Source organism: Megalobrama amblycephala, linkage group LG8 (genome assembly GCF_018812025.1).
Source record: "Megalobrama amblycephala isolate DHTTF-2021 linkage group LG8, ASM1881202v1, whole genome shotgun sequence".
NCBI classification, from domain to species: Eukaryota; Metazoa; Chordata; class Actinopteri; order Cypriniformes; family Xenocyprididae; genus Megalobrama; species Megalobrama amblycephala.
This window is the reverse complement of record NC_063051.1, coordinates 33973422-33991917: the sequence shown is the minus strand read 5'-3', so window position 1 is coordinate 33991917 and position 18496 is coordinate 33973422. Positions and strand designations below refer to the sequence as shown.

The window sequence follows — 18496 nt, the reverse complement described above, 5'->3', positions numbered from 1 at the left end:
AAAAAAAAAAAAAAAGCCCACATTATTTTGTCATTTTATTAACATCACACTGGAACGGGCGGAGGGCGAAGTCTGGTCCGCTGCATTATAACAGCCACCATGAGCCCACAGACACCAAACGCAGTGAGAGCTCCTGCCGCCCATAATCCATAATCCAATATCTGTGGGACTAGAAGAGGTAAACACTTCCAGGTTAAAGCTAGTTTGGATGGGCTGTTCACTGTATGAATGTTAAATAACACAGTGCTTTCATACCTTCCTTATCCACAAGATTGTCAGAAACTGGCAAATGAGATACAATTATGACCTCCCCACTCGAAACGACAACCTTTTCCTCGGAATCATTCAAGTATTCTGAAACAGCCCTTCCTAAAGAAAAGATTTAAAAAAAAAAAAAAAAAAAAAAAAAAAAAGTTTTATATTTTGCTAAACACCACAACATCTAGAAACTTTTATGTAGCTGTACTCACTTGTCTTGGTGCTACATTATCTATTATTTTATATAATAAGTAATAATAATATTTTTATTATTATTATTATTATTATTAATTATTATTATTATTATTATTATTATTATAATTATAAGTGATAATTTAAAACCTTAATGTTTTTTTTTAATTATTATTAATAAAATAAAATGTTTAACAGAAATTATCATCTTTATCGTCATCATCATCATCATCTTTATTATATTTAATAAACATTTACCATTATTAATATTAATATTATAAAAGTTATTAAATATTAATGATAATTATTATTATAATAATAATAATAATAATAATAATAATAATTAGTATTATTATTATTATTATTATTATTATTATTATTATTATTATTATTGTTTAAAACTTATAATAGTTTAACATTATTATTATTAATGTTTTTAAATTATTAATGCCTAAATTAAAATGTTTTTAACTTTATTAAAAACATTTTAATTTATTAATATAATAATAATAATAATAATAATAATAATAATAATAATAATAATAATATTATTATTATTATTATTATTATTATTATTATTAATATTATTATTATTATTATTATTAATAAATTAAAATGTTTTAATAGTAAGTTTTAACTTATTAATAATATATTTTTTTAAATAAGCGTTTTAAACAATTATCATTAATATTTAAAACATTTTAAAGTTATAATAATTAATAATAATAATAATAATAATAATAATAATTATTATTATTATTATTATTATTATTATTATTATTATTGTTTAAAACTTATAATAGTTTAACATTATTATTATTAATGTTTTTAAATTATTAATGCCTAAATTAAAATGTTTTTAACTTTATTAAAAACATTTTAATTTATTAATATAATAATAATAATAATAATAATAATAATAATAATAATATTATTATTATTATTATTAATAAATTAAAATGTTTTAATAGTAAGTTAACTTATTAATAATATATTTTTTTAAATAAGCGTTTTAAACAATTATCATTAATATTTAAAACATTTTAAAGTTATAATTATTATTATTATTATTTTTATTATTATTATTATTATTATTATTAATAATAATAATAATAATAATGTTTAAAACTATATAATAATAATTATAATTAATAATAATAATAATAATAATAATAATGTTTAAAACTATATAATAATAATAATAATAATAATAATAATTATTATTATTATTATTATTATTATTATTATTATTATTATTATTAATAATAATAATAATAATGTTTAAAACTATATAATAATAATTATAATTAATAATAATAATAATAATAATAATAATAATGTTTAAAACTATATAATAATAATAATAATAATAATAATAATAATGATTATTATTATTATTATTATTATTATTATTATTACTACTACTACAATACACAACATTCCCCTTGGCGTTTTGAAGTGAGTTCGACTTCGTTTTTGACTGAGGGAGTAAGTCTACTCCTATGAACATTTCAGGCAGATCCAGAGACCACAATGCAACATGATTGTGACGTAACAGCAACTCACAGTGCCGGCACTTAAATTTACCCACAAGTGATCAAGGGCTTAGGGTGTTCCATTTAAACCCATTGCAAGAGTTCTGCCAGTAGTGGGCACATCCGAGTGAACAAGATGGAGAGAAGTCAGCAAGAAAAGTGCATAAAAACATTGGACTTAAATGCAGCCCTAGAATCTTCCATGCAGCAGTACTCACTTGTTCTGCTGCCACAGCTGGGCTCACATGGCTCAGTGGGAGAGGGGTGGCAAACAGATGTAGTGCAGTGAATGAAAATCTGTTGAAGAGAGGGCAGAGGACAATAAGAGAAGAGCTACAAGATGATGTGGTGGACAAGACTGTACATACCCTTTCCTGCAAAGGCTCAAGAGAGGACTGATCTACAAAGGTGAACATCTTCACCACAAAGCGTTTGTAATGAGACGGGTACTGCAGCCCTGAGGGTCCAACAGGAAGCGGAGTGGTCAGATAATGGTCATCCTTATATGGACAGCTATAAGTAAAAAAAAAAAAAAAAAAAAAAATGGAACACTTCAAACAGTCATTAAGTTTTTTTGGCACTGAGGTATGTGGCAAGCTTAGAAGTTGACACATTTTGCACTAAACGCCCAATCCTTATTAACTTATTTAGGTGATAAATTAGAGAAGTGGAACAGCTATGAAATAATTTACCCATCAAGCACTAGGTCCCACTGAGGCAGGCTCAAGGGTTCAGGAGTAGAAGTGGCCCAGCAGTGGTCCAGGACCAGGATTATGTTTGGATCAGTCCTCTCCAGAATCCGCACCTCCACATATACAGGCTCTCTCAACACTTTTGTAACAGGATAGTCCGCCTCGGAGTAGTATGAAGTGTACATATCCTCTTAAATACATAAGGAGTTTACTGAATTAATTAATTGCACTCTACAGTGATATTAATTTGATATAAACCTGGTATTGAATGAATGTCATATTACTGATATTCAATAATTACTGTTCTCTGAACTTTCTATTAAATTTTAAAAGAAAAATCCTTTAGGTTTTCACAAAAATATCAAGCAGAACAACAGTTAACATTGGTAAATCAGAAATGATTCTTGAGCAGCAAATCAGCATATTAGAATGATTTCTTGAAGGATCATGTGACACTGAAGACTGGAGTAATGATGCTGAAAATAAATGACATTAAAATGAATGCAGCCTTGATGAGCCTAAGAGACCTCTTTCAAAAACATACATCTTACCAAACCCATACTTTTGAATGATAGCGTGTATAGAAATTGCTGTTACTTTTGTATCATGTTTTTATACTTTAATTTCTATAACTTTAGAGAAATCAATAATCTAATCTTTCTATTTTGGGGGGATTTTGCTTGTCTGACCAGTAACATTTCAAGATGACTTGGTAAAATATTATATACTGAAATAAAAATCATAAAACTCATCGAGTTTACAAAGCAAGCCACATTTGAAAAACCTGACGCTTATTGGTTGTGCTGTAAAATAGTAGTTTCAGGATTCTGCTTACCATCAGAGCATCCTTTAGTGGTGCACTGTCCCTTGGCGAGCCTGAGCTCCACTCTGAGTGGGCCCTGCTGAGAGACGGGGGGAGGAGGAGGAACCGTGTTCACCTCCGCCACCAGCGCCTCAACTGCTGTTCCCGAATACCTGCACTGGAACTCCAGCCTGGAAGACACAGACAGGAAATACTCGGCCCCTTTCCACTGAAGAGTTCAACACAAACCAGACCACCAAGGTGAATTCCAAAAGTGCGCATGACGAGACGAGCCCCCCCCCTCACTCATAAGCACTGTCTCTCGTAATTGATCCACGAGGTCCAATGCCCACTTCATACGCAGATGACATCATGTTCTCATAAATAACAAAACCATTTTCTTCCTGGAGGAAATAAAGGAGGACAGATAACAGTAAACATAGGGTGGAACTAAAACAATGACTTATAACATACTCAAAGACTCTCTCACCGTTCACACCCACCTTCATTCTGGTGCCACAGGAGCTGACAGCAAACTGATAGATGGCAAAGGTGGCAGTAGTGCCGACAGGCGCGCAAAGGCCACTGGGATCGTTTTCCAGCATGTGGACGGAGTCTAAACTGATGCGTGGCAGGGTGGCATCTCGAGCCACCACCAACACAAACTGCCCATCCCTCGTGCACTGCAGAGTAACTGGAACAAACGGGAGAAAAAAAAAAGGGCGGTGTAATTTTGCACACGACAGACAAACCTATAGCAAAGTCACTGGAAAATCCATGGATGACAACTCAAAATCATGATTTAATCAATGTAGATGGTTTATATGATAAAATATGGTATTTAAACTTTTTTTTTTTTTTTTTTTTTTGCATAAAAATGCTAGCTGTCAAATTCATTTTCACTATATACACTAGAATGACTATACAAATTGACTATATTTGCTACTGCTCGAATGCTTGGATTTTTTTTTTTAAATGTTTTTCAAAGAAGTTGCTTATGCTCACCAAGGCTGCATTTACTATTTGATCTAAAATACAGTAAAACAACATTAATATTGTGAAATATTATTACAATTCAAGATAACCATTTTCTATTTTATTATATTTTAAAATGCAATTTATTCATGCAATGCCAAAGCTGACATTTTAGCAGCCATTTTTTGTAAAATTATAACTGTAGCTTTTTTTTATCAGTTTAATGCATCAATGCTGAATAAAATTACTTTTTCTTCTTACCGCACACTTTTGAATGGTAGTGTTTCCAAAAAACGGCAAAACTATTTTGAACATTGATAATAAGAAATGTTTCTTGAGCAGCAAATCAGCATATTAGAATGATTTCTGAAGGATCATGTGACACTGAAGACTGGAGTAATGATGCTGAAAATTCAGCTTTGCATCACAAGAATAAAAATTAAATTTTAAAATATACATTCAAATAGGATTTTTTTTTTTTTTTTAAATTAGGCAACACTTTACAGTAAGGTTCATTAGTTAAGATTAGTTAACATGAACTAATAATGAACTGCACTTATACAGCATTTATTAATCTGTTAATGTTAATTTCAACATTTACTAATACATTATTAAAATCAAGAGTTGTATTTGTTAAAGTGTTTGTAAAAAATAATGTTTATTAGTATATAAATTATTACTCACCCTCATGTCATTCTACACCCGTAAGACCTTTGTTCATCTTCGGAACACAAATTAAGATATTTTTGATTAAAGTCTCCATGAACCGGAAGTTGCAAACGACTTTTCTCCAGTGTTGTGACGCATTTCCAAGTGAAAGGGAATATTGAATAGAGGGCAGGGTTTTACTTTAGTGCTCCTCCTCTCCATATCTCGCTCATAGCAGACTAACGGTTGGAGGAGAGTGGTTTAAGCATTTTCAACCCAAGCCGTCAAACTGACGTCATCAGAGAAGGAACGCCATTCCAGACCGGAAGTAACTTTTGAGATTTTGATTAAAGATTACCACGACAAGCAATTTTTTTCTGTGAATTAACTTGCAAGGATTAATGTTCAACACAAGACTAGTAACATGCACTAACAAAGTAAACGGGGTCAATTTTGATTTCATGACGACTTTAAATCCGATGGCTCAGCGAGGCCTGCATAGACAGCAATGGTACTTCCTCTCTTAAGATCCATAAAGGTACTAAAAACATTTAAATCAGTTCACGTGAGTACAGTGGTTCTACCTTAATATTATAAAGTGATGAGAATATATATATATATATTTTTTTATATTTTTTGTGTGCCAAAAAACCAAAATAACGACTTTATTCAACAATATCTAATGATGAAAACACTGCTTCATGAAGCTTCGGAGCTTTACAAATCGAATCAGTGGTTCGTAGCACCAAAGTCATGTGGTTTCAGCAGTTTGGTACGCGATCCAAATCACTGATTCGACTCAAAAGATTCATAACGCTCCGAAGCAGTGTTTTGAAATTGCCCCTCACTAGATATTGTTAAAAAGTCGTTATATTGATTTTTTGCCTCACAAAAAATATTCTCGTTGCTTTATAATATTAATATTGAACCACTGTACTCACATGAACTGATTTAAATATGTTTTTAGTACCTTTATGGATCTTGAGAGAGGAATTACCATTACTGGCTATGCAGGCCTCACGGAGCCATGGCATTTAATCAAAAATATCTTAATTTGTGTTCTAAAGATGAACGAATGTCTTATGGGTGTGGAACGACATGAGGGTGAGTAATTAATGACAGAATTTTCATTTTTGGGTGAACTAACCTTTTAACATTAGTTAATGCACTGTGAAGTAACATGAACAATATGTACAGCTGTATTTTTATGACTAACTAACATTAACAAAGTTTAACAAATACAGTAATAAATGTATTGCTCATGGTTACTTCATGTGACATTATCTAACCATAATGAACCTTATTGTAAAGTCTTGCCTAAAATTATAATATATCACAATATTACAATTTTTATTGTATTATCAAAAAAACAAAACAAAAAAAAAATTTATATATATATATAATATATATATATATATATATATATCTTACAAAATACCAGCTAGGGTTACGCTATTACTGTAGTACAATTATGGTAATGCTCATAAAAACATAAAAAGTACCATGGTACCATGGTACTCATTGGACTATGACATCCTATAAAGTAGCTACTATGTAATCTGGTCACATCTAAATGTTTGACACTAAAACACAGTCGTCCATTTTCACGGTGTCATGCAGGACTCACCTGCCTTGGCATAATAACAGCCCTGTGCATCATAACAGCAGCTGATGTCCTCACATTCAGCTGGAGTGATGTCAGGCTCTCCACACTCAACGCGCTCCTGCTGCTCCACCACACAGCGCTGAGACCCAGAGGAGGAGCTCATCTCCTGCTGAGGATTGAACATCTCCTGCTGGGGAAATTCCTTCAGAACTGGTGAGGATGATAAACCACCGGCCTGATATTGGGGCATCTGCCAGGGAAACTGTGAATCCTGAGCATTGCTCAAACATACACTAAGCGTAAACGCAATTAATGCTGCAATTGTTAACATTTTTGCGGCTTACTTTCGCTAAGTATGTACTTTTTCCTGTGTGTCACATTTAAAGAGCTCATAACGACCCCAATTAACATTAGCTCCGCCCCTTTAATTAATAACAAACTCATGAGGTAAAGGTAAGCGAGTTATTTTACAGTATAGCCACACATTTACAATTTTAATTAATAATGTTTTATATTAACTTAGTAAAAAAAAAAAAATCAAAATATCCATAAAAACAACTCATCCTCTCTGCGATTGATTGTTTTAGCCTTGTTTACAGGATGTGTAGTTGAGTGCCGATCTACAGGGGCGCAGGTTTCTGTTGGTCACTGTAGACGTGGATTGTTAGCTACTAGTTCACTGAATAGACTAATTACATTTATGACAAACCGTTGACATTTCTGAAACGCAAATATGTTGGATTTTGCTATATTTGCAGTGACATTTGTCATTATCCTCATCGGTGCCGTCCTGTATTTGTACCCGGTGAATGTTTTTAATATTATCTGACCAGCCTTGCAAAACTGTTGTGTATATATGTTTAAATCGCTATTAAATATGTTTAGTTTCAATTCTGACCTACTGCCTCCAGAAGGTCGTCATTGGACTAACTTACTCTTAAATGTACTTATTTTTGAGATAATAATATGCCTTTCTAAGTCTCGGAAAAAAGTTGGATATGTGTGAAAAAAGTCAATATCTATGTTATGTGTTGTTGTTTTAATGCTAGTCATCTAGACGAGCTTCTGGTGTACCTGGACTAAACCCCACAGAGGAGAAGTAAGTACATTAAGACACTCTCTTTCTCTGTCTCTTTACTTTCAGTCTCTATTCTCTAGTCAGTTTTTCCAACAAACATCTGTCTTCACTTTTCCAGAGATGGGAATCTGCAAGACATAGTGAACAAAGGAAGCCTGCACGAGTTCCTGGTGGGTCTCCATGAAGAGTTTGGGTCTGTGGCATCTTTCTGGTTCGGTGGGAGACCAGTGGTCAGCCTGGGCGCTGTGGACCAACTGAGACAACACATCAACCCTAACTGGACCAGTGAGTGGGCTTTTTAAAAAAAAAAAAAAAAAAAAAAAAAAAAAAGTTTTACATGTATAAATAAAGCTCGGAATTGAATGAAATTCACATATTTGATCATAAAATGATATATGATTTATATACTACTTTCTTTATTTCATAATATACACTTCTGTTTAAAATGTTGGGTACGTTTTTTACAAAATGTTTTTGAAAGAAGTGTCTTATGCTCACTAAGGCTGCATTTATTTGATCAAAAGTATAGTAAAACAGTAATATTGTGAAAATATTATTTAAATTTTTAAAGAACTGTTTTCTATTTTAATATATATTCAAATGTAATTTATTCCTGTGATGTTAAAGCTGAATTTCAGCGTCACATGATCCTTCAGAAATCATATGCTATTTAATGCTCAATTAACATTTCATATTATTATTATCAATGCTGAAAACAGTTGTGCTGTTTATATAAAAGTCATTTTTCAGGACTCTTAGAATAGAAAGTGATATGAAATGGAAATCTTTTGTAACATCAGAAATGTCTTTGCTGTAATTTTTTATCAGTTTAATAAAAGTATAAATTTCTTTAAAAAAAAACTTTCTGACCCCAAACTTTTGAACATAGTGTATAAAGTAGCATTCATTGCCATACCAAATGTTGTGGCATTCCCTTTTTATACTTTACGAAAAAAAAAAACAAGTCATTTTTATGCAAATTATTACGCATGCTTTATCTAACAGATATGATTGTACCCTTTCCTCAGCGGATTCCTTTGAGACAATGCTCAAGTCGTTGCTTGGTTACCAGTCAGGTTCAGGAGTGGGAGTGACTGAGTCGATGATACGAAAAAAAGTATATGAGGGAGCTATCAATAAAACCCTGGAAAACAACTTCCCTCTGTTGCTTCAGGTCTGTGGAGGAGTTTATATATCACATTTTTTCACTATTAGGACCAACAGCAACAAAGTTCTCTTTATTGCATTAATCTGACCCATTGATATTTACCTTACACCAAGATTCTTGAATCATTTCTGATATTAAACTGATTTTTTTTCATACAATGAACAATACTGAATATAAAGATTATATAAGAAAGTTATTTCTATTTTTTGTTTATGGGCATGTTTTTCCTCTTTTTTTCAGCTGGTGGAGGAGCTGGTTGATAAGTGGGCATCTTATCCTAAATCGCAGCACACGCCACTTTGTGCTCATCTGCTTGGATTGGCTATGAAGGCTGTCACTCAGCTTGCCATGGGGAGTCGCTTTCGGGATGATGCTGAGGTCATTCGGTTTCGTAAGAACCATGAAGCGGTGAGCGTTCATCAGTAGTTATATTTAGTATCATGCGTATCAAAATTACATTTTAAATGGATAGAAATGTGATATTTTACACGTAAATGTATACAATTTGAATAGATCTGGTCAGAGATCGGTAAAGGTTATTTGGATGGATCCCTGGAGAAGAGTTCCAGCAGAAAGGCCCATTATGAGAGTGGTAAGAAGGCAGCTTTTAGAAAGTTCTGACTTTATTTTTGATATTTCAGTGTCAGTTGATCACGTGGGTTTTGTTATTTTCAGCTCTGGCTGAGATGGAGTCAGTGTTGAAATATGTGGCAAAGCAGAGAACTGGACAAGGATCTAGTCAATCATCTTTTGTTAACTATTTACTACAGGCCAATCTGACTGAGCGGCAGGTGACAACTCCACACATTTTTAAATTGAGATACTGACTTATAAATATTTACATATTTATGCATACATTTTTAACAAGCATTATTACATGTGTTTTGCTGTGTTCAGGTGATGGAAGATGGTATGGTTTTTACTCTAGCTGGCTGTGTCATCACTGCTAACTGTGAGTTTCAATTTCTGTAGTTATTGTAGTACTATTTATATACTATTTAATTTATTTATATTTTGAATCAGTTTAATTTTATTTTACTTTTTAAACATTTTGCTTTGCTTTTGTCATTTTTCTTTTTCTTTTTTTAAATTACTATTTAGGTTTAATTAATTTTTAGTTCAGTTTTTTAGTTCAGTTTTTTATTTATTTCCATGTTAGTAATTTTAGTGCTTCATCCTAAAACTTATTTTAATTTGTTTTTGTTTAGGTTTTTTATCTTATATTTTATATAATTTCAGCTTTATTTCAGTTAACTAAAAAGTTTTAGTTTTACTTAATGATAATAACCCAGTGTAGCTCTTCTGTTTCACTTCCACGATTGCATTTGTTATTCTCAGCTGTATTTCATGCCGGTTCTCTTTTGTATCATTTCCCAGTGTGCATCTGGGCAGTTCACTTCCTGTCAGTCTCAGAAGCAGTGCAGGATCGGCTCTATCATGAACTTGTTGAAGTGCTCGGAGAAGAGCCGGTTTCCTTAGAGAAGATTCCACAGCTTAGGTGAGTCCCAGTCATGACTTCTGACATTATTTATTCATTCAGCAGATATTAAATCATGATGACTGTAAGTGATTAATCTTAATCTCACTAACCCCCAGTTTCACAGACAAGGCTTAAGATATTCCCAGACTAAAATGTTTGAGCTCTTTTAACTGAAAGCAACTTGCTTTCAGCTTTTGCTTGTTTTGTCTCAAGATGCACACCAGTAATGTTTTCGAAGTCACGTTTATAAAAGCTACTTAAATGTCCTAATTAAACTAAAATACCTAATCCTGGCTTAATCTAAACACTGTCTGTGAAACCAGGCCTATAAGTTTTAATTTTATTGGACAAAAAAGAGCTGTTTTGGACAAAAGAGATGGGGTTTATCATTTTTCTTTTTCTCTCTACATATACCACCAATGGGTATATGTGCAGCAATTTTGTGATTTCAATAAAACACCTTGCACTGTAAACTGGAAATCATTATCATTATTATTATTATTATTATTATTTTATTTTTATTTTTTTACCTTGGAGAGAGAAGAAATAAATGTGTGTGTGTGTGTGTGTGTGTGTGTGTGTGTGTGTATATATATATATATATATATATATATATATGTATATATATGTATGTGTACTGTATATATGTGTGTGTGTATATATAAAGAGAGTCAGTCAGTGGGCACCTGCTTAGGTGGTGAACAAGGATAATTTAGAACTTGTGAAGAAACAGAACAGTGACTGGTCTTAAAATAACGAAACAGGTGGGACATTGGCAGCTCAAATTCAGAGGACAGCTTAGCATAACTGCAAAATGTTATCTAATGATTATCTGACCAGAAATATGACTTTAAGTTGGGTAACCACAGCCCACCAAGTTTACAGTTTTGAAGTAGCACTTTACCATTTCACAGAAAAGGAGTAACTATTTGGCAAAAACAAGGGAATGCATTGAATAATAATAATAATATATATATATATATATAAACCCGATTCCAAAAAAGTTGGGACACTGTACAAATTGTGAATAAAAACAGAATGCAATGATGTGGAAGTTTCAAATTTCAATATTTTATTCAGAATACAACATAGATGACATATCAAATGTTTAAAGTGAGAAAATGTATCATTTTAAGGGAAAAATAAGTTGATTTTAAATTTCATGGCATCAACACATCTCAAAAAAGTTGGCCATGTTTACCACTGTGTGGCATCCCCTCTTCTTTTTATAACAGTCTGCAAACGTCTGGGGACTGAGGAGACAAGTTGCTCAAGTTTAGGAATAGGAATGTTGTCCCATTCTTGTCTAATACAGGCTTCTAGTTGCTCAGCTGTCTTAGGTCTTCTTTGTCGCATCTTCCTCTTTATGATGCGCCAAATGTTTTCTATGGGTGAAAGATCTGGACTGCAGGCTGGCCATTTCAGTACCCGTATCCTCCTTCTACGCAGCCATGATGTTGTAATTGATGCAGTATGTGGTCTGGCTTTGTCATGTTGGAAAATGCAAGGTCTTCCCTGAAAGAGACAACGTCTGGATGGGAGCATATGTTGTTCTAGAACTTGGATATACCTTTCAGCATTGATGGTGCCTTTCCAGATGTGTAAGCTGCCCATGCCACACGCACTCATGCAACCCCATACCATCAGAGATGCAGGCTTCTGAACTGAGCGCTGATAACAACTTGGGTTGTCCTTGTCCTCTTTAGTCTAAGGGCCCGAAGATCACGGGCATCCAGTATGGTTTACCGGCCTTGACCCATACGCACAGAGATTGTTCCAGATTCTCTGAATCTTTGGATGATATTATGCACTGTAGATGATGATAACTTCAAACTCTTTGCAATTTTTCTCTGATAAACTCCTTTCTGATATTGCTCCACTATTTTTTGCCACAGCATTGGGGGAATTGGTGATCCTCTGCCCATCTTGACTTCTGAGAGACACTGCCACTCTGAGAGGCTCTTTTTATACCCAATCATGTTGTCAGTTGACCTAATAAGTTGCAAATTGGTCCTCCAGCTGTTCCTTATATGTATATTTTAACTTTTCTGGCCTCTTATTGCTACCTACCTGTAGCTCTCATGAAATCCCAAATGAGCCAATATTTGGCATGACATTTCAAAATGTCTCACTTTCAACATTTGATATGTTATCTATATTCTATTGTGAATAAAATATAAGTTTATGAGATTTGTAAATTATTGCATTCCTTTTTTATTCACAATTTGTACAGTGTCCCAACTTTTTTGGAATCAGGTTTGTAAGATATATTTCATGATGCTATTTTTATTTCTGTTAATGATAAGGAAAGATTGTGTCAACAAGTCAGATTTAGTTTATTTAGTTTAGTTTAGATTTAGAATTAGGGGAAGAATTGGCAAAAGAAAAAAAAAATGGCAAGGTATTGTAACATTAATCCCAGGAGACTAATTCGAGAGCTACTCAGTTTAAATGGAACATAAGACGTTTAAGGATGCAGAGCCAGCACATTAAAGGGATAGTTAACCCAAATATTCTGTCATTTATTACCCCTCAAGTTGTTCCAAACATGTATAAAAAGGAAGATATTTGGAACTACACTACTAAAATGTCTCCTTTTGAAATTCTGATGGGTAGGCCTTTCCCGACACCATGGGTCAAAGGCCGTGCTGGCGTTTGCAAATCAGCATATTAGAATGATTTCTGAAGGATCATGTGACACTGAAGACTGGAGTAACGATGCTGAAAGTTCAGCTTTGCATCACAGGAATAAATTACTTTGTCAAATATATTTAAATAGTACACAGTTATTTTCAATTGTAATAATATTTCACAATATTACTGTTTTTTACTGTATTTTTAATTAAATAAATGTAGCCTTGGTGAGCAGACGAAACTTCTTTTAAAAACATTAAAAATCTTAGTGGTTCCAAACTTTTGGACTGTACTGTACATAGGTCAAACAACAATCTCCAGGATGGCTTGAGCATCCAATCATACGACTTAAGAGTCAAACCTTACCATGTATGGCATTTCAAGAAATATGATAACAAATAAGAAATGTATGTGTGTAAATGTCTGTGTGTCTTCATCTTCTGGTTGCATGTGAGAGTGTCAGTGTGTCCAAGGATTACTACTTCTTGTTTTGTCTAGGTAGGTACATGATGTGCACAATGGAAAAAGCCCAAGACACAAAGAAAGTCAAAAAGTGAAGCCCAAGAAATAAGAAATTATTTAACTGTAACCAAGCAGATCTCGCCCCCCATTGTTTGCCATAGTATTTTTTTTTCCTACTATGGCAGTCAATGGGGGAAGAGATCTGCTTGTTTACAAACATTCTTCCAAATATCTTCCTATCCCTTTTAAGAGGGTAACTCTTGCTCTTTAATTTTATAGGCAAAAGATCCACATTTATTCAACATAGATATTGATTGTATTCGAAACATATAACATTTCCCCACAGATACTGCCAGCAGGTGCTGAATGAAACCGTCCGTACTGCCAAACTGACACCCATGGCTGCCAGATTACAGGAGGTGGAGGGGAAGGTGGACCAACATGTCATTCCCAAAGAAGTAAGAACCGGCCTTTCTCATTACCAGGCCCACAAAAAAACTAAAAAAAAAAAAAAAAAATCAGGATTTAAAGGGACAGTTCACCCAATAATGAAAATTCTGTCATCATTTACTCACCCTCAAGTTGTTCCAAACCTGTATTAATTTATTTCTTCTGCTGAAAACAAAAGAAGATATTTGAAGAATATGAGTAACCAAACAGTTGATGGACCCCACTGACTTCCATAGTATGGAAAAATAATCCTATGGAAGTCAATGCGGCCCATCAATTGTTCAATATCTTCTTTTGTGTTCAGCAGAAGAAAGAAATGCATACATGTTTGGGGTGAGGGTGAGTAAATGATGACAGAAAGTTCATTTTTGGGTGAACTGTCCCTTTAAGTGCCAGTCATTCACAAACTTCTACACACCCACTGCCCCTTGCAATGTTAATTTACTAAATGTTTTGGCAAAATTCTGTGATGTTTGTAGACGTTGGTTATCTATGCCCTGGGTGTCGTCCTTCAAGATGCAGATACTTGGTCACTTCCATACAGGTAGGGGTGTTTGTGTATTTTCATCCTGTATAAGGCTGTATAAGGTTCATGGTTTGCTGGTATTCTTATCAGTTTGACTTCCTTGACAGGTTTAATCCAGACAGATTTGCAGATGAGTCCGTAATGAAGAGCTTCTCGCTGCTTGGGTTTTCAGGGAATCAGGCCTGCCCTGAACTAAGGTACAAAGAAACACAAATATTATCTTAAGTAAATGGCTATGAAAGAGATCACCAAAAAATCAAAGATTTTTTACTCACCCTTGTGTCCTTCCAAACCTGTATGACTTTTTTTTTCTGTGGAACACAAAAGAAGATATTTGGCAGAATGTTCAGGCTGCTATATTTCATATAGGAAAAGTGAATGGGAACTGGGTCTGTCAAGCTCAAAAAATGACAAACAAGCCCCCCATAAAAGTATTGTCCAGTGTTTCTCAACCTTTATGACTCCAAGGCCATTGTCCATAATTCATTTGGACAGTGGAGACAATGTTCAAAGGCTGTTAGCTTATGACAAATTTGTTTGTTTTCATGTTTTATTTGTGCAAACTAGTGTGAATTTATTAAAATAATGAATTGATCTGTGCATGCATTTATGTATTCATTATATGCGTCACATTTAAGATCATGTCTCAAATGTATGCAAAAGTGTAGCTATGTGAAATCACAATATAAGGCACACGTTTTATCTGTAATTTAATGTAAAATATCTGTCATTTATGCATGTGCTGTGCATTTGTACTACCAAATAGGCACCAATTTTGTGTTATTTGGTAAAGTACAATACAATTTACAAATTAAAATTACATTTAAATGCATAAAATAACTGATTTTACATCCTGACTGTGATGGGGACTTGAGCGGTCACAAGGAGAATCACACCACGCATCCGTTTAAAGGTCGTTCCAAAAGAAGTTTAATACTTTAAAGGCTTTAAAGACTGGAATTACTGATGATTCGTTTCAGGGATTTCAGAATTGGTTCTTTCTTTTGGAAGACAATAACTCCATTTATCAAGCACCTTTTTTTATGCACACTATGTACATGAAAGGTAATATCCAAAAAAGCATAATAGGGGCACTTTAAATATATATATTTTTTTTTAGATAATTAATTAAAATACGAAGTATAATATCAGTTTATATCATTATTATTAGCTGTTTATTTTAAAGCTGGTTTTGTCTTATTTTAAAACAAGTTATGTTATCTTGCAGCCCCCTTTGAAGTGTGCTGAGGCCCCCTAGTGGTCCCCGGCCCCATATAGGGCACTCTGCTAAATATCTTTTTCATTGTTCTGTCAAAGAAAAAAAAAATTCATTCAAATGTCACATAGTTCACTTCTCTTCCTTTCTTTAGATTTGCATATACTGTGGCCGCAGTGCTGCTCAGCACTCTGGTGCGCAGATTGAGACTGCACAGGGTGGAAGGGCAGGTGGTTGAGGCCAGGTATGAGCTGGTGACCACACCCAAAGATGACACCTGGATCACAGTCAGCAAGAGGAACTGAAGGACTCATATCTCACATCCCTGACAGCCTCTTCTGGGAAATGTGAATTATACATGGACAATAGTGTGTGCTCCACATTGTGTGGGTCAGAAATTGATAAGATCAATGCGATGTCATCTAGAAACGGTCCAGGTTATTAAAACTATATGTCATTGTTTTTAGAGCTTCATTCCTTCAAAATGCCACAGACAACAACATTCCATAAACTATGAACAATGTTTAAATCCAATCTTTTAACTGAATCCTTTAAATTCTAATAAAAATGAAAAAAGAGATCTATCTAATCTATCTATCTATCTATCTATCTATCTATCTATCTATCTATCTATCTATCTATCTATCTATCTATCTATCTATCTATCTATCTATCTATCTATCTATCTATCTATCTATCTATCTATCTATCTATCTATCTATCTATCCTTGGCCAAATGATGAAAACCATTATTCTCATGCATAGAGCATCATAAGAATACAACAAAAAAAGTGACGAATAGAAAGAAACATATAGGGGAGGAGGAAAGAGAATGTGTGAATGTGAAAGAGAGAGAGGGGTAAAGTGATGGTGTTTTCCTCCTGCATGTATCATTGAGGGAGAGGGAGTGTGATGGTGGTGTTTTCCTCCTGCATGCATCAGTAAGATGTGAAGATGGCGGAGCTGCAGATGCTGTTGGAAGAGGAGATTCCTGCTGGTCGAGGAGCTCTGCTGGACAGCTACGCCAACCTAGAGAGAGTCGCCGAGTATTGCGAGAGCAACTACATACAGGTGACATTACAAAACCCTGGAAAATACTCAAAAACACGGCCAGATACAGGCAGAGAAATGACACGAGAGATGAATGATCCGACTGCTTGTGTTGTCGAGTGACAATGCAGTCGAGCAGACTGAAATCACCACATACTTATTACTGCTTTGTAATTCATAATGGTTTATAATGCACATTATCAACACTTAACACACTTTATATGCGTTTTATTGTCCGTTTCAGTGTTTTTGTACAGAAATGGGGCCTCAAACGCTGAGCTAGTAAGCTAACGCGCTAGCCGAAGGGAAACCAATGTGTAAACCCCATTGTTTACTCTCTTTTTACATTTACTATGAGTTTATCACGTTTATATGCTTGATTAAAACAGTGTGGTATGATTTAAAGTGGTGTATTCATGAGCCAGTGTTTGTGAAAACCTTAATCAAAGCAGCGCAGTGTTTTTGAAGTTAGCTCGGCTGCTAACGCCGAGGGCTTATGGGCAGTGTTTTTATCCGATAAATGGACTATTGCTGTGGTTATCGATTAATATTAAGAGTTTTAGCTAGTTTTTCATTATTAGGGTGTTGTTTTGGTTAGTTTGATGTCTAAAGGTAGGGTATGTGTAAGTGATAAGTACTAGTTTTCCGTTTTGGTATTTTACTATCGCGTTTAAGCATTGGAATTTTCGAAATCGAAAAAAATTTACTATGGTCCAGTTCGCTAACTGTGGAATCTGCTTCATTTCTATAAGTTTTTTAAATCTGTTTAGGCTACTGCTTGACAATAAATACCATTTATTTCTTGGTTATGTTGGTCTAACCATGGTAACGCAGTGCTTACTATAATATTACACAAATACCATAAACTATAGCTACTCTGCAAGAACTATGGCAAATACAGTTTTAGCAGCTAGCATGTTTGATGATTCACACTGGAAACTGTGAAGTGCTTCTGGAACAAAAATGAATGACTAAATTCATGTTATTTTCAGCATTCCTGGGGGATCCACAGAAGTGGGTGTGTAAGGATCTGCACTTCTCTGTTTAGAGAGCATCAGAAATCAAACTCTGACATTTATTGCTCCAAAAATACAGTGCATGTCACATGGACCCCGGCAGATCAGTGACTGGATGTCACTGGATATGAGTTTGTTCTTTGAGGATGCTGATTCCAGTACTTTTGAGTCGTGATGCGTTCCTGATAAATATTGCATACCTGAGACTAGCGTTTGCTGGCCTGTTAATGCGCAAAACCATAGGGTTAGTGTTTAAGAGTGAGAGCTGATAGTTGGAAATAGGTTTTGCTTTGTGATTTGACCCAGGGGGATCTCAGTTCATATTGTACCTGATTCAGGCCCGTAGGAGTTGTGCAGAGCACACAGTGATGCTCTCTGAGTCTGAATGCATTTTGTAAAGACATTCTGTTGGTTGTGATAAATCATTGTGTTTCTCTTACTTCATAGCTTTGTCATAGCAGGTTCAGAAATACCATAAATAGCTTCATGTGACCGAGCTTAGATTTCTTTCCATAGCAGTGTGTAGCTCGGGTTGATATGAGTCTCGCTTGCATGTGGTCTGCAGTCTGGTTTTAGTTTGGTATGTAACCCAATATTTTTCACAACCTCAATTCATACATATTGCATACAGATATGCAAGTGGATTCAGAGAGGTTCTTATTGTTGTCATGATGTTTTTTGCCACAAATAATAATCATGTTTGTTGTT

At 34.1% G+C, this 18496-nt stretch overlaps 3 protein-coding genes across 16 annotated transcripts in view; 2 read left to right on the top strand and 1 right to left on the bottom strand.

The window, feature by feature from the left end:
• Positions 1-22: 22 nt before the first annotated feature.
• Positions 23-7141, bottom strand: zp2l2 (zona pellucida glycoprotein 2, like 2). Of its 2 annotated transcripts, none has more exons than XM_048200799.1 (9): positions 6730-7141; positions 3983-4173; positions 3786-3883; positions 3513-3670; positions 2678-2867; positions 2354-2498; positions 2204-2282; positions 256-369; positions 23-185 (listed from the first exon to the last, which is right to left on the bottom strand). In XM_048200799.1, the coding sequence occupies exons 1-9, from the start codon at positions 7037-7039 to the stop codon at positions 31-33; spliced, it is 1440 nt and encodes a 479-aa protein (XP_048056756.1). In that variant the 5' UTR covers positions 7040-7141; the 3' UTR covers positions 23-30. The 2 variants fall into 2 exon arrangements, with proteins under 2 accessions (XP_048056756.1, XP_048056758.1); XM_048200801.1 differs by having other exon boundaries at positions 23-169; positions 6730-7138.
• Positions 7142-7291: 150 nt separating this feature from the next.
• Positions 7292-16302, top strand: LOC125274402 (cytochrome P450 20A1). The gene is made up of 13 exons (XM_048200802.1): positions 7292-7513; positions 7758-7807; positions 7905-8071; positions 8815-8960; positions 9195-9362; positions 9468-9546; positions 9630-9745; positions 9852-9906; positions 10332-10452; positions 13877-13988; positions 14460-14524; positions 14614-14703; positions 15877-16302. The coding sequence occupies exons 1-13, from the start codon at positions 7442-7444 to the stop codon at positions 16025-16027; spliced, it is 1392 nt and encodes a 463-aa protein (XP_048056759.1). The 5' UTR covers positions 7292-7441; the 3' UTR covers positions 16028-16302.
• A 198-nt stretch (positions 16303-16500) lies between these two features.
• abi2b (abl-interactor 2b) overlaps positions 16501-18496 on the top strand; it is a 30031-nt gene continuing 28035 nt past the window's right edge. The window contains exon 1 of one of the 13 annotated variants that reach the window (XM_048200789.1): positions 16501-16793. In XM_048200789.1, the coding sequence (XP_048056746.1) occupies positions 16677-16793 (117 nt within the window). In that variant the 5' untranslated portion in view covers positions 16501-16676. The remainder of the gene's footprint in view (positions 16794-18496) is intronic. The other 12 variants (XM_048200790.1, XM_048200786.1, XM_048200798.1 and 9 more) reach the window with 12 other exon arrangements.